We start from the raw sequence: 17,780 nt of genomic DNA on the forward strand, positions 1-17,780 counted from the left end.
GAAGAGCCTAAAAACGAATAAAACTTTAGGTCCTTTAGGTATTTACTAAGCCGCTCATGTTCTCATTTCCACAAATCAGAGTTTAGTGTTGAGCATGCAGTTATCTGAGTTAAGTGTAATTTCCCAGCTACACTGGAAAAAAATCCTGACTGATACTTTCCTTGACATCACAATCTGTGATTTCTAGAAAGTGCTTTGGCACTTAGGTGCCAACAGCAAACATATCGAAACTGGTTGATAATTGGTACTATAAAACTTCAACTAGCTAGAAGAAAAACAAAAACAAAAGATTCAGAATCCAGGCCACAAAGAAACAAAAAATTTTTTCCTAGGAGAGCCAATAAATGAAAATGCTGGCAGGTTATTTTTAAATGGACATATACCTTTTTAAAAATAGAAAATGTACAACTGTGCTTAAGCATTCTTTGACTATAGATTTTTTTTTTTACAGTATCAAAATGATATTCCTAGCAAGCATTATGGTCTATGATTGCGATACTGCAACTCTGAAGGAATTTGGGAGGTTAGCAAAACCAGGTTTAGCTCATCTTTCATTGACTGACTTTACAAGCTATTTAACATTCTGTTGCTTAAAACAATGGACTAGAAACAAAAAATCAACAATGTCGTTAACTAGGAAAATGTTCTCAGACAACTGACTTTGAAATACAACATTTCCACTACCTTCTCTTTCCCTTTTGGCAGTAGGCAGAGAAGGGACTTAAACAGTGCTCTCAACAACCTATCAAGCCATTGCTCTTGACGATGTTTTCCCCACTCTACCTCCAATTATTATAACCTGGCATGGAGAAACAAAGCACCAAACAGTACAATCCGGTCATCACTGCACATCAGTTTCTCATCCATAAATGGAAAGGGTTTTGAAATTAAGTAAAGCTGCATTGAAAAGCTGTTCAAATTATAAAAATTATATAAAATTATTATAAAAATCATTCCCTGTGTGTTGTTACTCATACTCGTCCTGGGATCAGCAGTACAGGCATCAGCATGAGGGCGATTATAAATGTAAAGTTTCAGGCCCCACCTCAGACCTACTGACAAAAACCTGCATTTACTAAAATCCCTTGGAGGCTTTTGTAGGTACACTGAATTTTGACTAAGTAGTGCACTGAAAATCAGGAATGAGATCTAGGTAATGAACAGTATTTTATTTTTTTAAAGATTTTATTTATTTGACAGACAGAGATCACAAATAGAGAGGCAGGCAGAGAAGCAGGCTCCCTGCTGAGCAGAGAGCCCAATGAGGGGCTTGATCTCAGGACTCTGAGATCATGACCCGAGCTGAAGGCAGAGGCTTAACCCACTGAGCCACCTAGGCACCCCGGTAATGAACAGTATTAAAGGCAGTATTAAACAATAAAATAAGTCCTTATCTCAGTGCCCGATAGTTCAACACACCTTGCATAAATAACAAATTGTAAGTGCAATGAAGAGTACATTTGAAATCCAAATAAATCCAACTTTCTTTCTAAAAGGAATAAGGAAATTTGCTAGTATTCCAAAGAAATTTTTTTCCATTATCCCTCAACCAGATGTTTCGTTAAGATGGGACATTAATGATGGATATTTAAGTGCCTAAGAAATTTACAATCTGCAATTTGAAAGCAGTTTATATATAATTCATCTAAACCCTGTTCTAAACAATTTAAAATAGTACTATAAAACAATCTAATATTAATAAACTAAGAACAGGGAAATCAAATTAAGGTCATAGATAATTCCACTGAAGAGACAACTAAAAAAAAAAAATCTATTTACCCACCAGTGTTTATTACGGAATTCAAATTTCATATATTCTCATAAAATAACTAAAAAGAGTAACACAAATATACTTCCTCTTCATTTTTCTGACAAAAAAGGTGAGGAGGAAACTAGCTAATCCTGGATCAATTTCTCTTCATTTACTGATGTATGATCAATATAAAGAACTTTTATTGGTTTTGAAAGTATATAAAGCTAACTATAATTAGTTTAATTCTTTAAGAGACAAAACAGGTTTATCAAACTAGGTTATTCTCCATTATTCTCAACAACAAAACCACTAATTATAAAAACAAACATACACCCATACATACCTAGAATAAGAGCAGCAGTTGGAATTTCTCTGAGTTTTATCTGACAGCCCCAGTCTCTTGAATTCTTCTGAAATCCAGAACAAGACTTTTGCAGAAATTCAATTAGACTATTGAACAGGTTTTTATTTAATTCCTCTTGTAGTTGCTATGAAGAAAACACAAAACTTTATGAATTATTATTAGTAGTAATCTGATGCATCTTTCTAACTTTGGCAAAGAAAACTGTCATGAATTCCAAGGATTACATGTAAAATGATTATTAGATGGAAGAAATTTTTTTTATTTAATTTTTTTTTTTAAAGATTTTATTTATTTATTTGACAGACAGAGATCACAAGTAGTCAGAGAGGCAGGCAGAGAGAGAGAGGAGGAAGCAGGCTCCCTGCCGAGCAGAGAGCCCGACGTGGGGCTCGATCCCAGGACCCTGAGATCATGACCTGAGCCGAAAGCAGAGGCTTTAACCCACTGAGCCACCCAGGCGACCCTAGATGGAAGAAATTTTTAAAAAAAGTTTTTTCCTTAAATCTCCAGTCTTTAGTACTTTGGACTCCCTCACTAAAAAAAACTCATTTAGTCATTCAACAAACATCTACTAACCACCTTACAAATGAAAGGTAGTCTTTATCCTAAAAAAATGGGGGACAAAACTGAGCAAGAACATTTACAATTAAAATACATTGGGTAGAGTGCTATGACAAAAGAACAGCACCACTCAACTTAAGCTGAGGAGGTGACATATTTGAGTCAAAACATTAGAGCAGGGGATGGAGGAGGTGATCATATGAGGAGGAAAGTTAGAAGGAATGGGGTGTAGAAGAAGCAAGGAAGGAAGCACCAAGTACCTGGGGAACCACAGTCAGAGCTAAGCATCAAGAACGTGAGAAGTGGTAGGGAATGAGCCTGGACAAATAAGCAAGGGGCTAGGCCTATAAAATTATACTTGATGTTAAAAAGTTAGGATTTTAGCCTGTGGGGAGAACCACTGAAGGAATGTGAAGTAGAGACTGATTCCATCAGGGTTAAGATGCGTGAATCAGACAGCACTGTGAAGGGGATGGGGGAAGCTGTACTGGCAGTGAGGTGGGAAAACTCCTGCAGCCTGCCACAGGAAGGACTTTTCATCCCAAGTCATTGGCCATGAGTTGGCCAATGGTGCCATAGGGACTTAGTGACAGACCTGCGGGGTTTGACATCAATGGCAGAGACAACAGTTAGGAGGATCATCATGATCCAGGTTAAGAAATGAAGGCCTAAACTGGAAAGCACAAACTCAAACACTTTCAAGGGTCACCTGGAATACATAAATGAGCAAAGTCCTAGGTGGAAAGCAATAAAGAGTAGTGGGAAATAGTAATAAACAAAGTCCATAACCCTCCCACAAGCATTAACAAAACAAAAAAAAAAATACAACACTGTATTGGTCAAACAAAACAAGTTCACTCAAGATGTTGACCCTAGAGCTACAAATCTGCCATAGCAGAGAAATTATTTCAGAGCTGGAATACAAAGAACATAGGAACTGGACAAGGATGAGGGAATGAAGTAGTTTAAAAATAGCTTGACTTCTTACTTATATAACTGAATGGATAATTTATTTTTTCCTTAAGATTTTATTTATTTATTAGAGAAACAGAGAAAGCATAAGCAGGGGGGACTAGCAGGCAGAGAGAGAAGCAGGCTCCCTGCTGAGCAAGGAGCCCAATGTGGGACTCAATCCCAGGACCCTGGGATCATGATCTGAGTCAAAGGCAGACAATTAACTGACTGAGCCACCCAGGCATCCCTAAATTTAAAGAGCGCCACCACTTAAAAACTGTGAGGACTGGCAGCTATTAAAAGTATATGTCCCAGTACCTGAAGCTATGCTTACTACTTGGAACATGAGTGATTTTTTAGAACATACATATTATACTAAACTAGCATTACCTATGTTTCATCAATAGTCTTGAAAATTGATGGAAAGGAAGATGGAAAGGAACAAATCTGAGATTTACATTATTAGAGAAATACGAAGTCATTAAGAAAAGTATTCACCTCAGTTTCAGATTTCATCTGTTGCCATATCAACTGATAAGTTTCAAATCGAAGCTTACCATCCTCAGACTCATTTTTCCCTTTATTAAAATAGTCCCCTAAAAACACAGAAAGAAATAGGTCAGTTTCTTTTTTATATAATAAAAGTTAGAAAATCTCTGTGCAAAGTCACACAGTAAGGGATGGGACTAAAATATTTATCAAAAATACATATATTTGGAGACAGGTAACATTCAGTATCCTTTATATTTAATTTTATTTATGTCTTGTATTTTTATTATAGTAATTGTATCTATAAGATTAAAATATCTTTAATTTTTAGGTTATATTTCTATCATGTACTTCTCTATCATGTACTTAAATTGTTAACAGCATTTAATGGATTTGGTTTGAGACAAAAACATTTAATATTAACATATTTTCATTATTTGAAAGCCTTGTATACTTTGCTTCATATATTTGCTCTGAACTCTCCTTTATGAAATGATTCTTACCATGATTCTTGTTCTTTTATTCAATTGACACAGATTAGCCCAGCCTTCTATTTAGTCTGTCTATATTATTTTATATGCTTTTTAATGTTTTCCTCCAAATGGTTAGCCATTCATCAAAACACAATTTATCAAAATACCAGTGGTTTTCAAATTTCTCAAACCACGATCCACATTAAGGAATACATTTTATATCATAATTCAATACACAGATGTTTAACAGAAACAAAAACAAAAGTTCCACAAAATAACACTTATCATGTGATGGCAAATGTTTTCTATTCTTTTTTTAAAACTATTATGACTAGGTTGATTTCATGACGCACACTTGGGCTTTAACCTTCAGTATGAAAACATTCACTTATTAAATAATCCATCATGTCTCCCACTGATTTGAGGTGCTCTTTTATCTCAGTATTTAAAAATGCACTTGCAACTATTTTCTAACTTCTTTTTTTCTACTGAATCCAAGTCTAGTCCCACAGCTGTCCTGAACTATCTGAAATCATTAAATGATTGGAGCTTGCAGTACATTCACATACGGAATAATTCTAGGTCTCCCTCTTACCACCACACATAATCATTCTTCTTCAAATTATTTTAAGCCATTCTTTCAAATAAATTTTGCCATTGCTAAAAAATAATTAAAATAGTATTTTGACTGGATAAAATAAAATGGGTAGGTTGATTTGGGAAGAAATGATATTTATAATCTGTTAGAAAATCTACATCCAAAGCACTACAGGTTTCTTCTTTTAATCAAATATTTTACATTCCTTGTAGTTTTCTATTCTCTTATATTTCTTATTGTTTACTGCTAGGTATTTCATTGTAACAACTACAACTTTTAAAGAATTCAGTGAAAATACATATTTTGTTCCTGATTTCACTGAGAAGCCACTATCATTCTACCATCAAGTTTTAATGTTGGCTGGTAATTTGGAATAGATTCCCTTTTAGGTTAAGGAACTTTGTTTCTGTTCATCGTTGACTCAGAATTTTAGGCAAATAGTTTTTAAATTTATCAAAAGCCTCAGAATATACCGAAGTCATTGTATGGTAAAAAGATAAGAGAGGCGCCTTGGTGGCTCAGTGGGTTAAAACCTCTTCCTTCAGCTCAGGTCGTGATCTCAGGGTCCTAGGATCGAGCCTCGCATCGGACTCTCTGCTCGGTGGGGAGCCTGCTTCCCTCTCACTCTCTGCCTACTTGTGATCTCTGTCTGCCAAATAAATAGATAAACTTTACAAAAAAGGGAAATATACCATTATTAAGAGACAAAGCAGGATAATAAGGTAACCTTAAATAGAACAAAAAGTCATTTTACTTTGATAATGAGGAAAACCATATAAAATGTTAAAATAGCAAATCAAGACATTCATTTTTTACTTGCTATAATGTGGCACCAAAATACTAACCAAAAAACTGTCAGAAACTGGGAAGTAACAGCAGCAGGACAATTCAACTTGTTACCATGACTTCTCTCAGCCATTTATAGATCAGGAAGGTAAAAAACCAATCAGCATTGAGAAGATCTACAGAATACAAGCTCTCAGTTGACAGGTTCCATCCTGCTCCTACGCAATGCTTGACTTCAACGCAAACATCTCCTACAGGGCCAGGGCCACCATCCATCTCAGTCTCTCCAGACCACTCTCTCTCTCCAGGTCCTGCCCAGTCATTTTCATGGATGTACAGTCATCCATAGAACACAGACAAGAGGCAGAGTTACCAGTCTTCTCTTAGATATGTATCCAAGTGTCTTCAAGTCAGGGGACAGATGGTGGGCAAAATGCAGGGCATCTTCCTACTTCTTTAGGCAATCTATTTCAAGAATTGAAGCCAGTGAAGGCAAGTGCTAAAATCTGGATATGTTTTCCTTATTCCTACACCATCTGTTTTATAATCAGGGTCAATTCCTCTAAGATTCTCATATTGGAACAGTATCTATTGGTCTTAGGTCAGCCCAATTAAAACAAAACAAAACTAATGTACTTAAAAGCAAAGTTCAAATTATACAATTAAATATATTAGGTTTACTAATACTAAAACTCTGAACAAATCTTAATAAATTATAGCTGAAATTCAACAGAAAAAGTTCTAAGGAAACACTCACCTCATATTATGAGACATAGTACGAAGTAATGGTTAGACCAGAGGTTCTGGAATCAGACAACTGGGTTCAATACTAGCACTATCACTGAGAAAGTTCTAAGTATCCTCATATTTTAACGGAGATACTTATAATAGATTCCTCACAGTGTGCTGAGAGGATTAAACAAAGTAACACATACACAGGGCTTAGAACAACCTCGCACATAATAAAAACTCAATAAATCCTAGCAATTTCATTAGTTGTAATGATATCGCTGGTAATACTAGATGTCATTTCACGCTCTGTATCCTTCATAGATAATGGGAAATGAAACTTGAATTTTCTCTAAAAATGAACTACTTCGAGTTTAGCAGTCTTTAACATTAAAGAAATATGTTCACAAGTCCATCACTTAAAAATACTTTAAATTGTAGCTATTCTTTGTTCACTATTTCTAAGTCTATCACTGTCACTTTTTATTGGGGAGGAAGCAGGGAATACAGAAAGTTTCATGTTTCTTTGAGACTAAGGCTAAGAAAGTGTAGAACTTAAGATAATGGTTTATTCTGTTAAGGAGAAAATGGATTCTTATTATAAATCATATTCCCTACCCTCTGGTCCCCTCAATATGAACCATCATTTTATTATTTGCTCCTTGAGCACAGGTTTCTTATCTAGCTGGTCCCAAACTGAAGGAATAACACCCTAAGATCTGCATCATGCGATGATTTGGAAAAATCCTATTCAATAACTACACGTTCTTTATTTCCTTAGCCATATAACAATATAGTTCAGTTTTTCTTTTTTAATTCAAAGCTAGTACATACATATGCTTAATTCCACATAATTTTTCCATCAGAATTAATTTTTACAGTACTGAATATTAAGTGTAAAGAATAAGCCTGTGAGGAACTTTTAGGTTTCCTTTTCTAATTTAAATTTAATTAACATATAGTGTATTATTAGTTTCAGAGGTATAGTTCAGTGATTCATCAGCTGCACAGAACACCCAGTGCTCATTAATGCCCATCACCCAGTTACCCCATCCCTCCACCCTCCTCCCCTCCTGAATGCCCATCACCCAGTTACCCCATCCCTCCACCCCCCTTCCCTTCAGCAACCCTCAGTTTGCTTCCTATGCTTAAGAGTCTCTTATGGTTCGTCTCCCTCTCTTATTTCATCGTCTTATTTTTCCCAGGTTTCTTCTACTAACCAGAATCATGCTGTATGTACTGTTCTTTGATGTGCTTGTTGGAGACTCAGCCTAGCACACTCCTTTGAATCCATTATATAGTCCACAGAATTAGTGTCTTTGTTCAAGTTGCTTCATTCTGCTGTTATAATTTTGCCCACTTTTGTACACAAACTTGAGCACAGGGGCTGGAATTTGGGGAAAGAGTGCCAGTTTGACCCTTGACAATCTGAAGTGTATGAAGGCATGGTAACTTGGCATTGAGCAGGTGGCAGGCCGAGTCTGATGACTCGGGCAGGAGTTCAGCAGGACTGTGAATTTGGGTTCCACAGGCCAATGGCATCATGTGTGACAGGGACATTGCTTGTTTGCTTTTAACTTTTGTTTTTCTGGGAAATTTTATCCCTCCTTCTATTCTAAATGAAAGCCTTGCTAGATGGAGTATTGTTGGCTATAGATTTTTTTCCTTTTAGCACTTGGAATTTATCATGCCACTCCCGTCTGGCCTGCAAACTTTCTGCTGAAAAACCCAGCTATTATTTCTTCAGACAAATCTTCTGCCCCTTTTCTCGCTCTTCTCCTTGTGGGATCCCTATCATGCGACTGATGCTTGACAGTGTCGCTGAGTTTCCTGGATCTATTCTCATTCTGCGTATTTTTTTTTTCCCCTGTGAGCAGCTTTTAAAAAATTACTAACATCTAGGTACCGCTCCCAGAGATTCTGATTCAACTGGTCTGAGATGGGGTCTGGGCATTAGTATCTTTAAAAAGTTCCCCAAGTTGAAATCTAAATATGGTCAATAGATTATACCAATGTTAAGTTTCCTGGCTGTGATAACTGTCACCAGTTACCCAAAATATTACCACTGAAGATTACTGGGTAAAGCGTACAAGGAACTCTCTACACTTTCTTACAGCTATATATGAAAATCCAATTATATCCAAAAAAACCCAAACACAATTTTTTTTTATAAGTTCCCCAAGTGATTCCAATCTGCACCTACAATTGAAAACCAGTACTATACACATTTTCTGGCAGTAATGTCATGATTTGTTTGAAAAAGTCAATTCTTTCTAGTATGACCACCAAACAGGTTATCTGGAAATGAATGAAGAAGGTGAAAAAAAAAACAGTATTTTTTTTTACGTTTAATTTCATTGAGAAATAATTTACAAATGATAAAATATGACTGTTTTAACAGTTTAATGTGTCCTAACAAAAGTATATACTTGCATAACTGTTTCCTTGATCTAGAAAACATTTCCATAAGTCGAAAAAAGTTTCTCTTGTCCTTTTGTAGTCAACTTCCCCTACCAACACTCCAGGAAATCACTGACATTTTTAAGACTGTCTCTCTCTGTTTTTTAAATTTCCTTCTGAGTTAACCTTATTACTTTATTTTATTTATATACGTTTTTAAGTAAGCTCTATGCCGAATGTGGAACGTGGGGCTTAAACTCACAACCTGGAGATCAAGGGTCACACACTTTACCATCTGACCATCCAGGCACCCCTAAGACAATCAAACTCTTTTGAAAAACAGGGACATATCCTTTGAAGAAAATCTACTCTCTAATTTGCCCTTTGAAGGTATATTTGGATTCCCTTTTAGACTGAAAGTCTGGGATGTACCTTATCCCTTTCACTACACCTTGGAACACAACTGTTACATCAAGAAGGTAAGTCAGTCAAATTTAGACAAGAGAATTACTAATTTAACTAGGGTTAGGTAAATTTAAGACTTAGGGGAGGAAAATTAGCCAATTCGATATTAAGACATCTTACCTACTGGCACAGAGATCTTTCTCTTCTTGAAGTTTGGCTTAAACACAAAGCAGCCCTTAAAAAAATAAAAGAAAGGAAGAAAAAAGCATAAAGTCAAAGTATCCAAGGAACAGATAAATCCAATTAACCAAATATTTTATGGATAAGCAGATTTTTTTAAAAAGGCATTTCTTTAAAGTGCTGAGAAATTCTCTTTTATCTGAATTACAGCAGGAAAATTCTTTTTTTAAAAAGATTTATTTATTTGTTGAAACAAGATGGGATTGGGAGGGAGACAAACCATAAGTGACTCTTAATCTCACAAAACAAACTGAGGGTTGATGGGGGGAGGGGGGTTTGGAGAGGGGGGTGGGGTTATGGACATTGGGGAGGGTGTGTGCTATGGTGAGTGCTGTGAAGTGTGTAAACCTGGCGATTCACAGACCTGTACCCCTGGGGATAAAAATATATTATATGTTTATAAAAAATAAAATTTAATTAAAAAAAAAGATTTATTTATTTGTTTCTTTGTGGAGCGTGTATGAGTGCAGAAGCAGTGCGGAGGAGCAGAGGGAGAGCCAGAGAGAATCCCAAGCAGCTCCCTGCTGAGTGGAGACCGGAAAGAGGGGCTCAATCCCAGGACCCTGAGATTATGACCTGAGCTGAAATCAAGAATTAGAGGCTTAACCCACTGAGTCACCCAGGTGCCCCTAGCAAGAAAATTCTAAATAAGGGGACTATCCATTTCTTTCTCCTCCTTCCCATGGGATGCTCATCTTCGATTTTACTCTCAGGGAGCTAATCTAAATGACAAAGAAAATATAAACTGATGAAATTTAAACCCAGAAAGGTTCCATTTTTATAAAACCCAGAGAAGGAAGAACATAAGTACTATTAAAACGAATAACACTCTCTCAAAAGAAGTATTTAATTAAACTTCAAGTATCCATAACGTGGTCAGGACATAGATAATTTGGCTATTGTTTCATCTTATATACCTTCTTTATCTGATAAGTCTTATTCATCTGCGCTGGGAAACCTTCCTCAGTTCTCTAGTTAGAATTATTCCTTTCCCTAAGATCTCACAACACTTAAAGGCCTTTATTTTGTTTTGTTTTAAATCACTTTCACTGTATATCACAGTTATTTAAGGGTCTGTCTCACCAAGTAGTTTGTGAGTGCCTTCAGAGCACAGGCTGCATATAATCCATAATTATTTCCTCACTGTCTAGGACAGGCATTAGCATATATATTAGGCAATCAGTATATGGAATGAATGCTTGCCAAGTAATTTTCCTGGTAATCTCCTAGCTACATTTAGCTTCATGTTATTATTTGGCTAGTGATACATAGCCCCCAAGCTACTGGTCCTACATTTATTCTACCAATCCTAAAACCATGCACCATGTATGGCTTCTTAAAGACTACCATTTTTATGGAAAATGAAAGAAAGAATGAAAAAAATATACCTAGAAAAAGTCATCTCAGGACAGTGCTAAAGAAAGCTAGGCAAATATAAAGTGGCCATTTGGATAACAGGATCCAAAATAAGTTCTGTGCCTTATACTCTTGCATCTGCAACGAGTGAACTATTGAAATACCCATTCACATTTAGAAAAATCTTGTAGTACCACAACAAGCTTGTCATTGACTCCCTTCTATATCCACCTGCAATTCATAAAGGAAAAGGAGCTAAGAAGGAGTGAGATATACAAGGGCCCAGAATAGATCCTAAGGTATGGCAGGTAGTAATATGGTTAACCACTTTGAACTGCTGATCAAAATGATGGTATTTGAGAGAGAAGCATTCTAGGAGGAGAGCTAACAGGTAGAAAATATGACAAGGAAAAGGAAGTTTAGATAGGTTAAAAAAAAAAAAAAAGCTAGCAGTTCTATGAGCTCCTGAAATAGTCCTTAAAGAATCTTACTGATACAAGTTCCCCTTCATAATCATCTCAATACAAGCATTTCTATTATAATGCCATAAATGCTTTCCTGAACAATATCTCACAATTCTTGCAAGATATACAAAAATATGAGCCTTATGCAATGAAAAGGATTAGACAGCAGACCTCTCATCAAAACCTATGGAACTTTACAACCAGCACAAAACAGAAACAGTACCATTCCTAATAAAAAATACTAGTGTAAGAGAACTGCAACTACCTTCATTTTGACCTAAAACTCTCCAATAATTAAGTTCTTCTTTATAGCTTATCTTTTTTTTTTAAGATTTTATTTATTCATTTGAGAGAGAGAACACAAGGAGGGGGGGTGGGAGAGAGAGAGAAGCAGACCCTGTCAGGGAGCCTGACATAGGGGTCAATTCCAGGACCTGGAGACCATGACCTGAGCCAAAGGCAGGTAGGTGGCTAACCATCTGAGCCACCTAGGCACCCCATCCAGCTGATCTCTTAACTCAGGCAAAAGTTCCAGTGGGCACAGCTTCTCCTGATGGTAATGGAAACTAACCACTCAATCAATAAGGTCTGTCCTGAGACAGCAAGACCCCGCCCACGACTGACTCCAAGACAAAGATCAACCTGACCTCTACTGCCCTCCTTTGTCCTACACCTTTCTCACATAAACCTGGAAATATTTTCAGCACTTTGCAGACCATCTTTGAGACTCTAGGCTGCTGTCAGAATTCTCAGTGCTGGCCTCACTGAAACAAATTCCGCTTTCTTTCTTTTTCTTTCTTTTTTTTTGGTGAGTGAAGTGATAGAACTTTATTAAGTAAAGACACAGAAAAATCTCCCAAGAGTGAGAGGGGTACCAATAGGGTTGCCAACAAGGACCTTTAGGGTTGGTCTTTCATAGAAAGCTAACCAGGGAACATAAATCTTTTTAAAATCTCTACTGGTAACACCATCAATGGCTTATTTCTTTTTAGGGGTTGGTTATTATTTGTTGGTCACAGGTGATTATCATAAAGCACCCCCGCCCCGCCCCAGCACGTCTAGAGCGGGGTGGTCCTCCACCCCATTCCTTTCTAGTTTCCCTACCACTCATTTCTCCGATTTAGGATTTTGTCGGTAGCGAGGGGCTGAAGGTGGTCTGTTTGGGACCCTGGAGTCAGGTGCTCTTTCACCCCTGTAACCAGGTTACACAAGCACAGTTAAACCTCTTCTGGCATTTGCACCTAGCATCATAGTCAATATACTATAGACTTAAGCTCTATAGCTTTAAGTTCCCCTTTGATACTAGTCTCAGAAGGCACACTTTCCCATAATTCTAGTTTAATTTTAATCAGAATTAAAGATCATATCCATGGCAGAGCCCTCTAATCTACTGTTTTAACGTAAGGAGAAATGAGTTTGTAGTTTTTTCATCTACATTCTCAACTTTATCACAGCTTGACTTCAGCAGCTCCTGGCTGCACTCACAGTATTACTAACGGTCTTACTTGGGTCTGTAGCAGTGCTGTACAACTGAACTTTTGGTAATGAAGGAGAAATATCATGTCTCTGCACTAATATGGTAGTCACCACCACATGTGGTTACTGAGCACTTGAAATCTGGCTAGTAAAACTGAGAATATGAATTTCTTATTTAATTTTAATTAAAACTGAAATAGCCACATGTGGCTACTGGCTACTTATATTAGACAATTTATCTTCTTACCAACCACACTATCACGTCTTCCTGAAAGCCCTGACCATGTAAGGTAGCCCATATGAGGTCTATGTGGTCTCCTCCCACACACACACACACACACACACACACACAACTTTTTCATTCTCATTTTTCACAAGGTTTCCTCTCTGATTATACTAATATTTCAACTTCTTTGATAGGTCATCTTATTTCTATCCTCTGGGCCAAAGAACATGTCATTCCCTATGCTAGAACAGTCTCCCTACCCCCAATCCTTTGCCGAACTGCTACTTTTTTCAGGTCTCAGCTAAAATGTCCCTTTCTCCAAAAGGCTTTCCCAGACCCCAGGCATTCTGCTAACACTTAACCACAATTTGTTATCATCAGCTCATCTGTGTTTAATGTCTTTTTTGAGCGCAGTCTATTTTGTTTACCACTCTATCTCGTACCTAATGGAATGCTTGCTGCACATTTATAAGAAAGAAAAAGGAAGGGACAGGGGGGCACATCCTCGGGGGATTCGACCTCCACAAACCAGAACTTAAAAGTCCTCCCGGCCAAAACAACTAAGGCTGGTCGGTGTCTTCGCTCCCCGAGCAAAACTGACCTCAACTGCATCTAGAGTAAGGACGCTTCGGCTCAGCCCGCCACTCTCTCCCCTTAAGCCTGTTCACTGAGGCCTACGTAACCTCTGCTACATCCCTTTTCCAAAAGAGAAAGAGGCGAGGGCCGAGTCTAGTGGGCGTACCTCCTCCCCACGTACCTTGGACACCGAAGAGGTGGCCATGGTCCTAGCGGCCCGCGGGATTTGCAGCTGCACTCAGGATTTCCCGCGCTCCCTTGCGGCAGCAGGGCAGAGGTTAGTGGCGGGCCACGCGGCTTCCTGATTGGTTGGCAGAATCCTCCTCGTGAGCTTCCGGCGCGCATAGGCGGGGCGTACAGAGGAGGGCGGGGCGAGGATTGGGCCAGGAGGTTGATGCGAGTTTCGTGGAGGCGGTCATGGCTTGTGGCTTCCGCAGGTCCATCGCCTGTCAGGTACGGCCGGGAACTGGCAGAAGGAGCGGAACCCCCACCCCGGGTCAGCCCTCAGTCAGCGAGAGGGGGATTCCACGAAAACCCTGTTTCGGTCGCCTTCTCCCTCTTCTCTGGAGCTGCTCGAGCTGTGGAGGCAGACCAGGTGGGGGGTCAGCCATGCAACCCAAATCTGTTTTTCAAGGTGAAAAGTAAATCCTGAAAAGCAGATGTTGCTTTCCTCAGTCCTTTCCACCTCAGAGATTTATAAGCTTGACCCTAGTGGAAAGTCATTGGGCCATGGTTAGAATCCTTTAGAAATTAGTGTTCCTTACAATTAGTGAAATTGCTAATGGATCTGAATCTTCATTCGAAAGGATCTCATTTAAAAACTGGTCATTTGTCTTGCAGTCATTTTGGTCGTCTGTCCTAGCATTCTTTTTAGTAACTCCAAAGGCAACGTGAGAGGCTGTTTTTCTTGATTCAGAGTCCTCTATGTGAACAGCTCTGTAATAAAAGGAATAAAACACGTCAACATTAGATTTCAGCAAAAACAATTTTTGAAATTCATCGGCCCCTTTTGGAATTTTGCACAGAAACTTTCTATTGACAAACCCATTTCCTTTTTTATTAATGGACATATTAGTGGACGTATTCTGCCTGGTATATAATTTCCCTCAGCTCATTTTTATAGTATTTCTGGACTTCCGTGGGAAAATTCCTCTAACGTGTCTTTGTGCTTATAGTCGTATTGCCCCATCCAATGCCGGCTTCTCAGATACCACCCAGGACCTTCTGATAGGACAAAGCTGAGTTTATGGTTTACTGGGGTAAGAAAGAATACTTCAACAGAGTGTGGTAATTTCTGGGAAGTCAAGATCAGATTTTTCTTGAGAATCTGAAGTATGGTTTAAGGCTGGTCTTCCAGTGGCCCAGGGTGAGAGGGCAGGGGAGTGGAGGCGATGGCTTGATTACATACTGATCTTCACAGAAGGCAAGGGAGTGCAAAGAATCTTAGGGTACAAAACTGCTGGTGCTTTTTCTTGAAGAATTGGTTTTTCAGCAAGTTCTGTAATGAATAATCAAGCTATTTGTCTGGGCAGGAGTTACAATCAAGACCAAGAAACAGTAAAGTCATTCTAATGTAGACAGTAGGATATATCCAGAGTAGGTAGTTTTGGACCTCAGTGTCCAGCTGTGTTTGGAGGGGGAGAGGTAAGATGGTTTCCTTTCTCACCCTATAGGTCAAAATAATGCCAGGACCAGAAACATTTTGTGTTTAGTTTTGCAAAGGCTGTATTCTTCCTTGTAAAGAAGTTAAGTTGGAGAAACAGGAACTGGTATGTAGTGTGTATTTGTGCTAGTTGCTTTACATTCACATTTAAGCCCCATGATGACCCTATGACATAGAAGTATTAACCTTATACAGTTGAACAGACTGAGATCCAGAGATTAAAAACCTACCCAAGGCTAGGTCATGGTCAGTAAATTGAAGAGATGGTTTATGAACAGGGGTCTAACTTCAAAATCAGCCCTTTCCTGTATGTTGTGCTATCAGTTTATGAAGACAAGAAGCACAATCTGATCATTAAACAGAATATAATAGATTTCTCTGGCAACATAAACTAAGCAAATACATATTTCTCCAAACATGGAGTCATTGAAGGATGACCTGAAATGAAGTTAAATAAAAATATGTACAATACATATCTTTATGAATAAGGATCGTTTGCTAGTTTAGGAGTGAAGGAATGTATTACATGACATGGCACATTCACTCAGCAAATTTTTACAATGAATCTACATTTTTCTAAGCACTATCATCAGTCCCAAGGTTTAAAGTGAGTAGAATATGGCTTCTGTCCTGGCATGGCTCTGGACTAACTTGTGGAAGCACATGTATAAACAGTTAATTGCAATACAGTCTGTAACCAGTGTATTAGAAATGTGTGAAGTGCTAAGGGAATATGGAGAAGACAGCTTCCAAATGTCAGGGAATGCTTTGTGGAAAAGGTAATATGGGGCCTCAGTCCTGAAGGAAGGATGGATAGGAGTGTGTACCAGTAGTAGGGTGAGAGCTTGGGGTGTGGTAGGGTATTCCAAGAACATCATATGTGTGGACAACAGACCCATGAGAGAGCGTGGTGTATGTTCACGGAACCACAGTATTTGGATAGGACTGAAATTTAGAGTATGCCTCTTGGGCCTCACTTCAGCAAGTCCTTTGGACTCGTATCTTCAAAATAATATCTTGAATCTTTCCATTCTTTTCCATCCCTGTTGCCCTTTCCTTTCCTCACCCCAAACCCAGCTACTATTATCACCTATGTCATTTGCTTATAACAGCATTCTGATGGGTCTGCTTCCATCCTTGCCCTACTTTAAATACATCCTCCTTATAGCAAAAAAAGTGACTTCTCAAATGTAAAATCATGTCACTTACTATTTAAAACTGCATTGCAAAACTATACCAGAACCTTAACATCTTTCTTTCCAACATCCATTCATACCACCCTATTCTTCCTTTCTGCAAGATCCTAGCCCCACTGTAATTTTGCTTTTCTAACAAAGCAAGGTCTTTCCATTCCCATTGCATAGATGATTCCCTGTGCCTTAAAGGAAATGATTTTATATCATGACCCTTTGTGCTAGATGGAAGTTTCACAAAACAGTACTTAAAATGTATGTGCATTCTTTTCTGTACTACATTTTTCAGAAAATCCTGGTTGGGACTCACTGAATTTATTCCCAACTGACAACCTGTAGTTTGAAAGGTGTGTCCTCCCGTTGCTCTCTATCTCAGACCCTTGTTTGCTTCCATCATAGCATCTATAAGAGTTAATAATTATTTCATTTGCTAATTATTATTAGGGAATTCGTTATTTTGTTTTATTTTCCTTGTTTTGGTGTGTTTTCTTTACAGGCTTCATGAAGACAGCATGTTTTATTCACTATCACCAGCAGAGTGCCTGAAACAAAAGGCTGTTTATACATATTTAAAGAATAAGTCAACTGTTGTGATGTAATATAAAGTTTGCAGCTTCACCAAATGAGTTCATAATTTTAAAGCTGTGAGATAAAAAAAAGTGGAAAGGACTGAAATCCATTTGTGTGACTGACTCACTCTTGGCAGGTTAATTAACCCGTCAGCTATAAAATAATGGTATTGAGTCCAAGTTTACAGGATTGTTGCAAGGATTAATGATGATGATGAAGAAAACAATAATAACTATTGTTTGTGGAATATCTCACTTGTACCATGCAGTTTTGCTGAACTTCATGGGGCTATTGATAAGATCTAATGACATGTTAACAGAAAGTGCATAGAATCAAGAACTGTGAGGGGTTTGTGACTTTACCCTACTAGTCTATCACAGTTCCATAGGTGGTGGCAGAAAACGTGAGTTCCCTGGGTGAGAGAAAAGGATTATTCACAGCAATAGTAGTAGACAGAGTGTCAGCATTTTCTTTTATCAGTTCCCCAGGCCACTCTTTTAACCA

The 17,780-nt window shown here is 38.1% G+C and overlaps 2 protein-coding genes across 4 annotated transcripts in view; one reads left to right on the top strand and one right to left on the bottom strand.

Moving 5' to 3' along the window:
* The window catches only part of LOC111158769 (origin recognition complex subunit 3), a 61,951-nt gene extending 47,850 nt beyond the window's left edge, over window positions 1–14,101 (bottom strand). Inside the window, exons 1-4 of one of the 2 annotated variants that reach the window (XM_022521032.1) lie at window positions 14,032–14,101; window positions 9,693–9,747; window positions 4,131–4,228; window positions 2,097–2,241 (exon numbers count right to left, since the gene is read on the bottom strand). In XM_022521032.1, coding sequence (XP_022376740.1) covers window positions 2,097–2,241; window positions 4,131–4,228; window positions 9,693–9,747; window positions 14,032–14,055 — 322 coding nt within the window. In that variant the 5' untranslated portion in view covers window positions 14,056–14,101. The remainder of the gene's footprint in view (window positions 1–2,096; window positions 2,242–4,130; window positions 4,229–9,692; window positions 9,748–14,031) is intronic. The other variant, XM_022521033.1, reaches the window with a different exon arrangement.
* Window positions 14,102–14,224: 123 nt separating this feature from the next.
* Window positions 14,225–17,780, top strand: part of LOC111158795 (arginyl-tRNA synthetase 2, mitochondrial) — a 59,833-nt gene continuing 56,277 nt past the window's right edge. For both annotated transcript variants that reach the window (XM_022521049.1, XM_022521048.1), the window contains exon 1: window positions 14,225–14,303. In XM_022521049.1, the coding sequence (XP_022376757.1) occupies window positions 14,268–14,303 (36 nt within the window). In that variant the 5' untranslated portion in view covers window positions 14,225–14,267. The remainder of the gene's footprint in view (window positions 14,304–17,780) is intronic.

This window comes from Enhydra lutris, unplaced genomic scaffold (assembly GCF_002288905.1).
Source record: "Enhydra lutris kenyoni isolate GAN:26980312 unplaced genomic scaffold, ASM228890v2 scaffoldscaffold63, whole genome shotgun sequence".
In the NCBI taxonomy this organism is placed as follows: domain Eukaryota; kingdom Metazoa; phylum Chordata; class Mammalia; order Carnivora; family Mustelidae; genus Enhydra; species Enhydra lutris.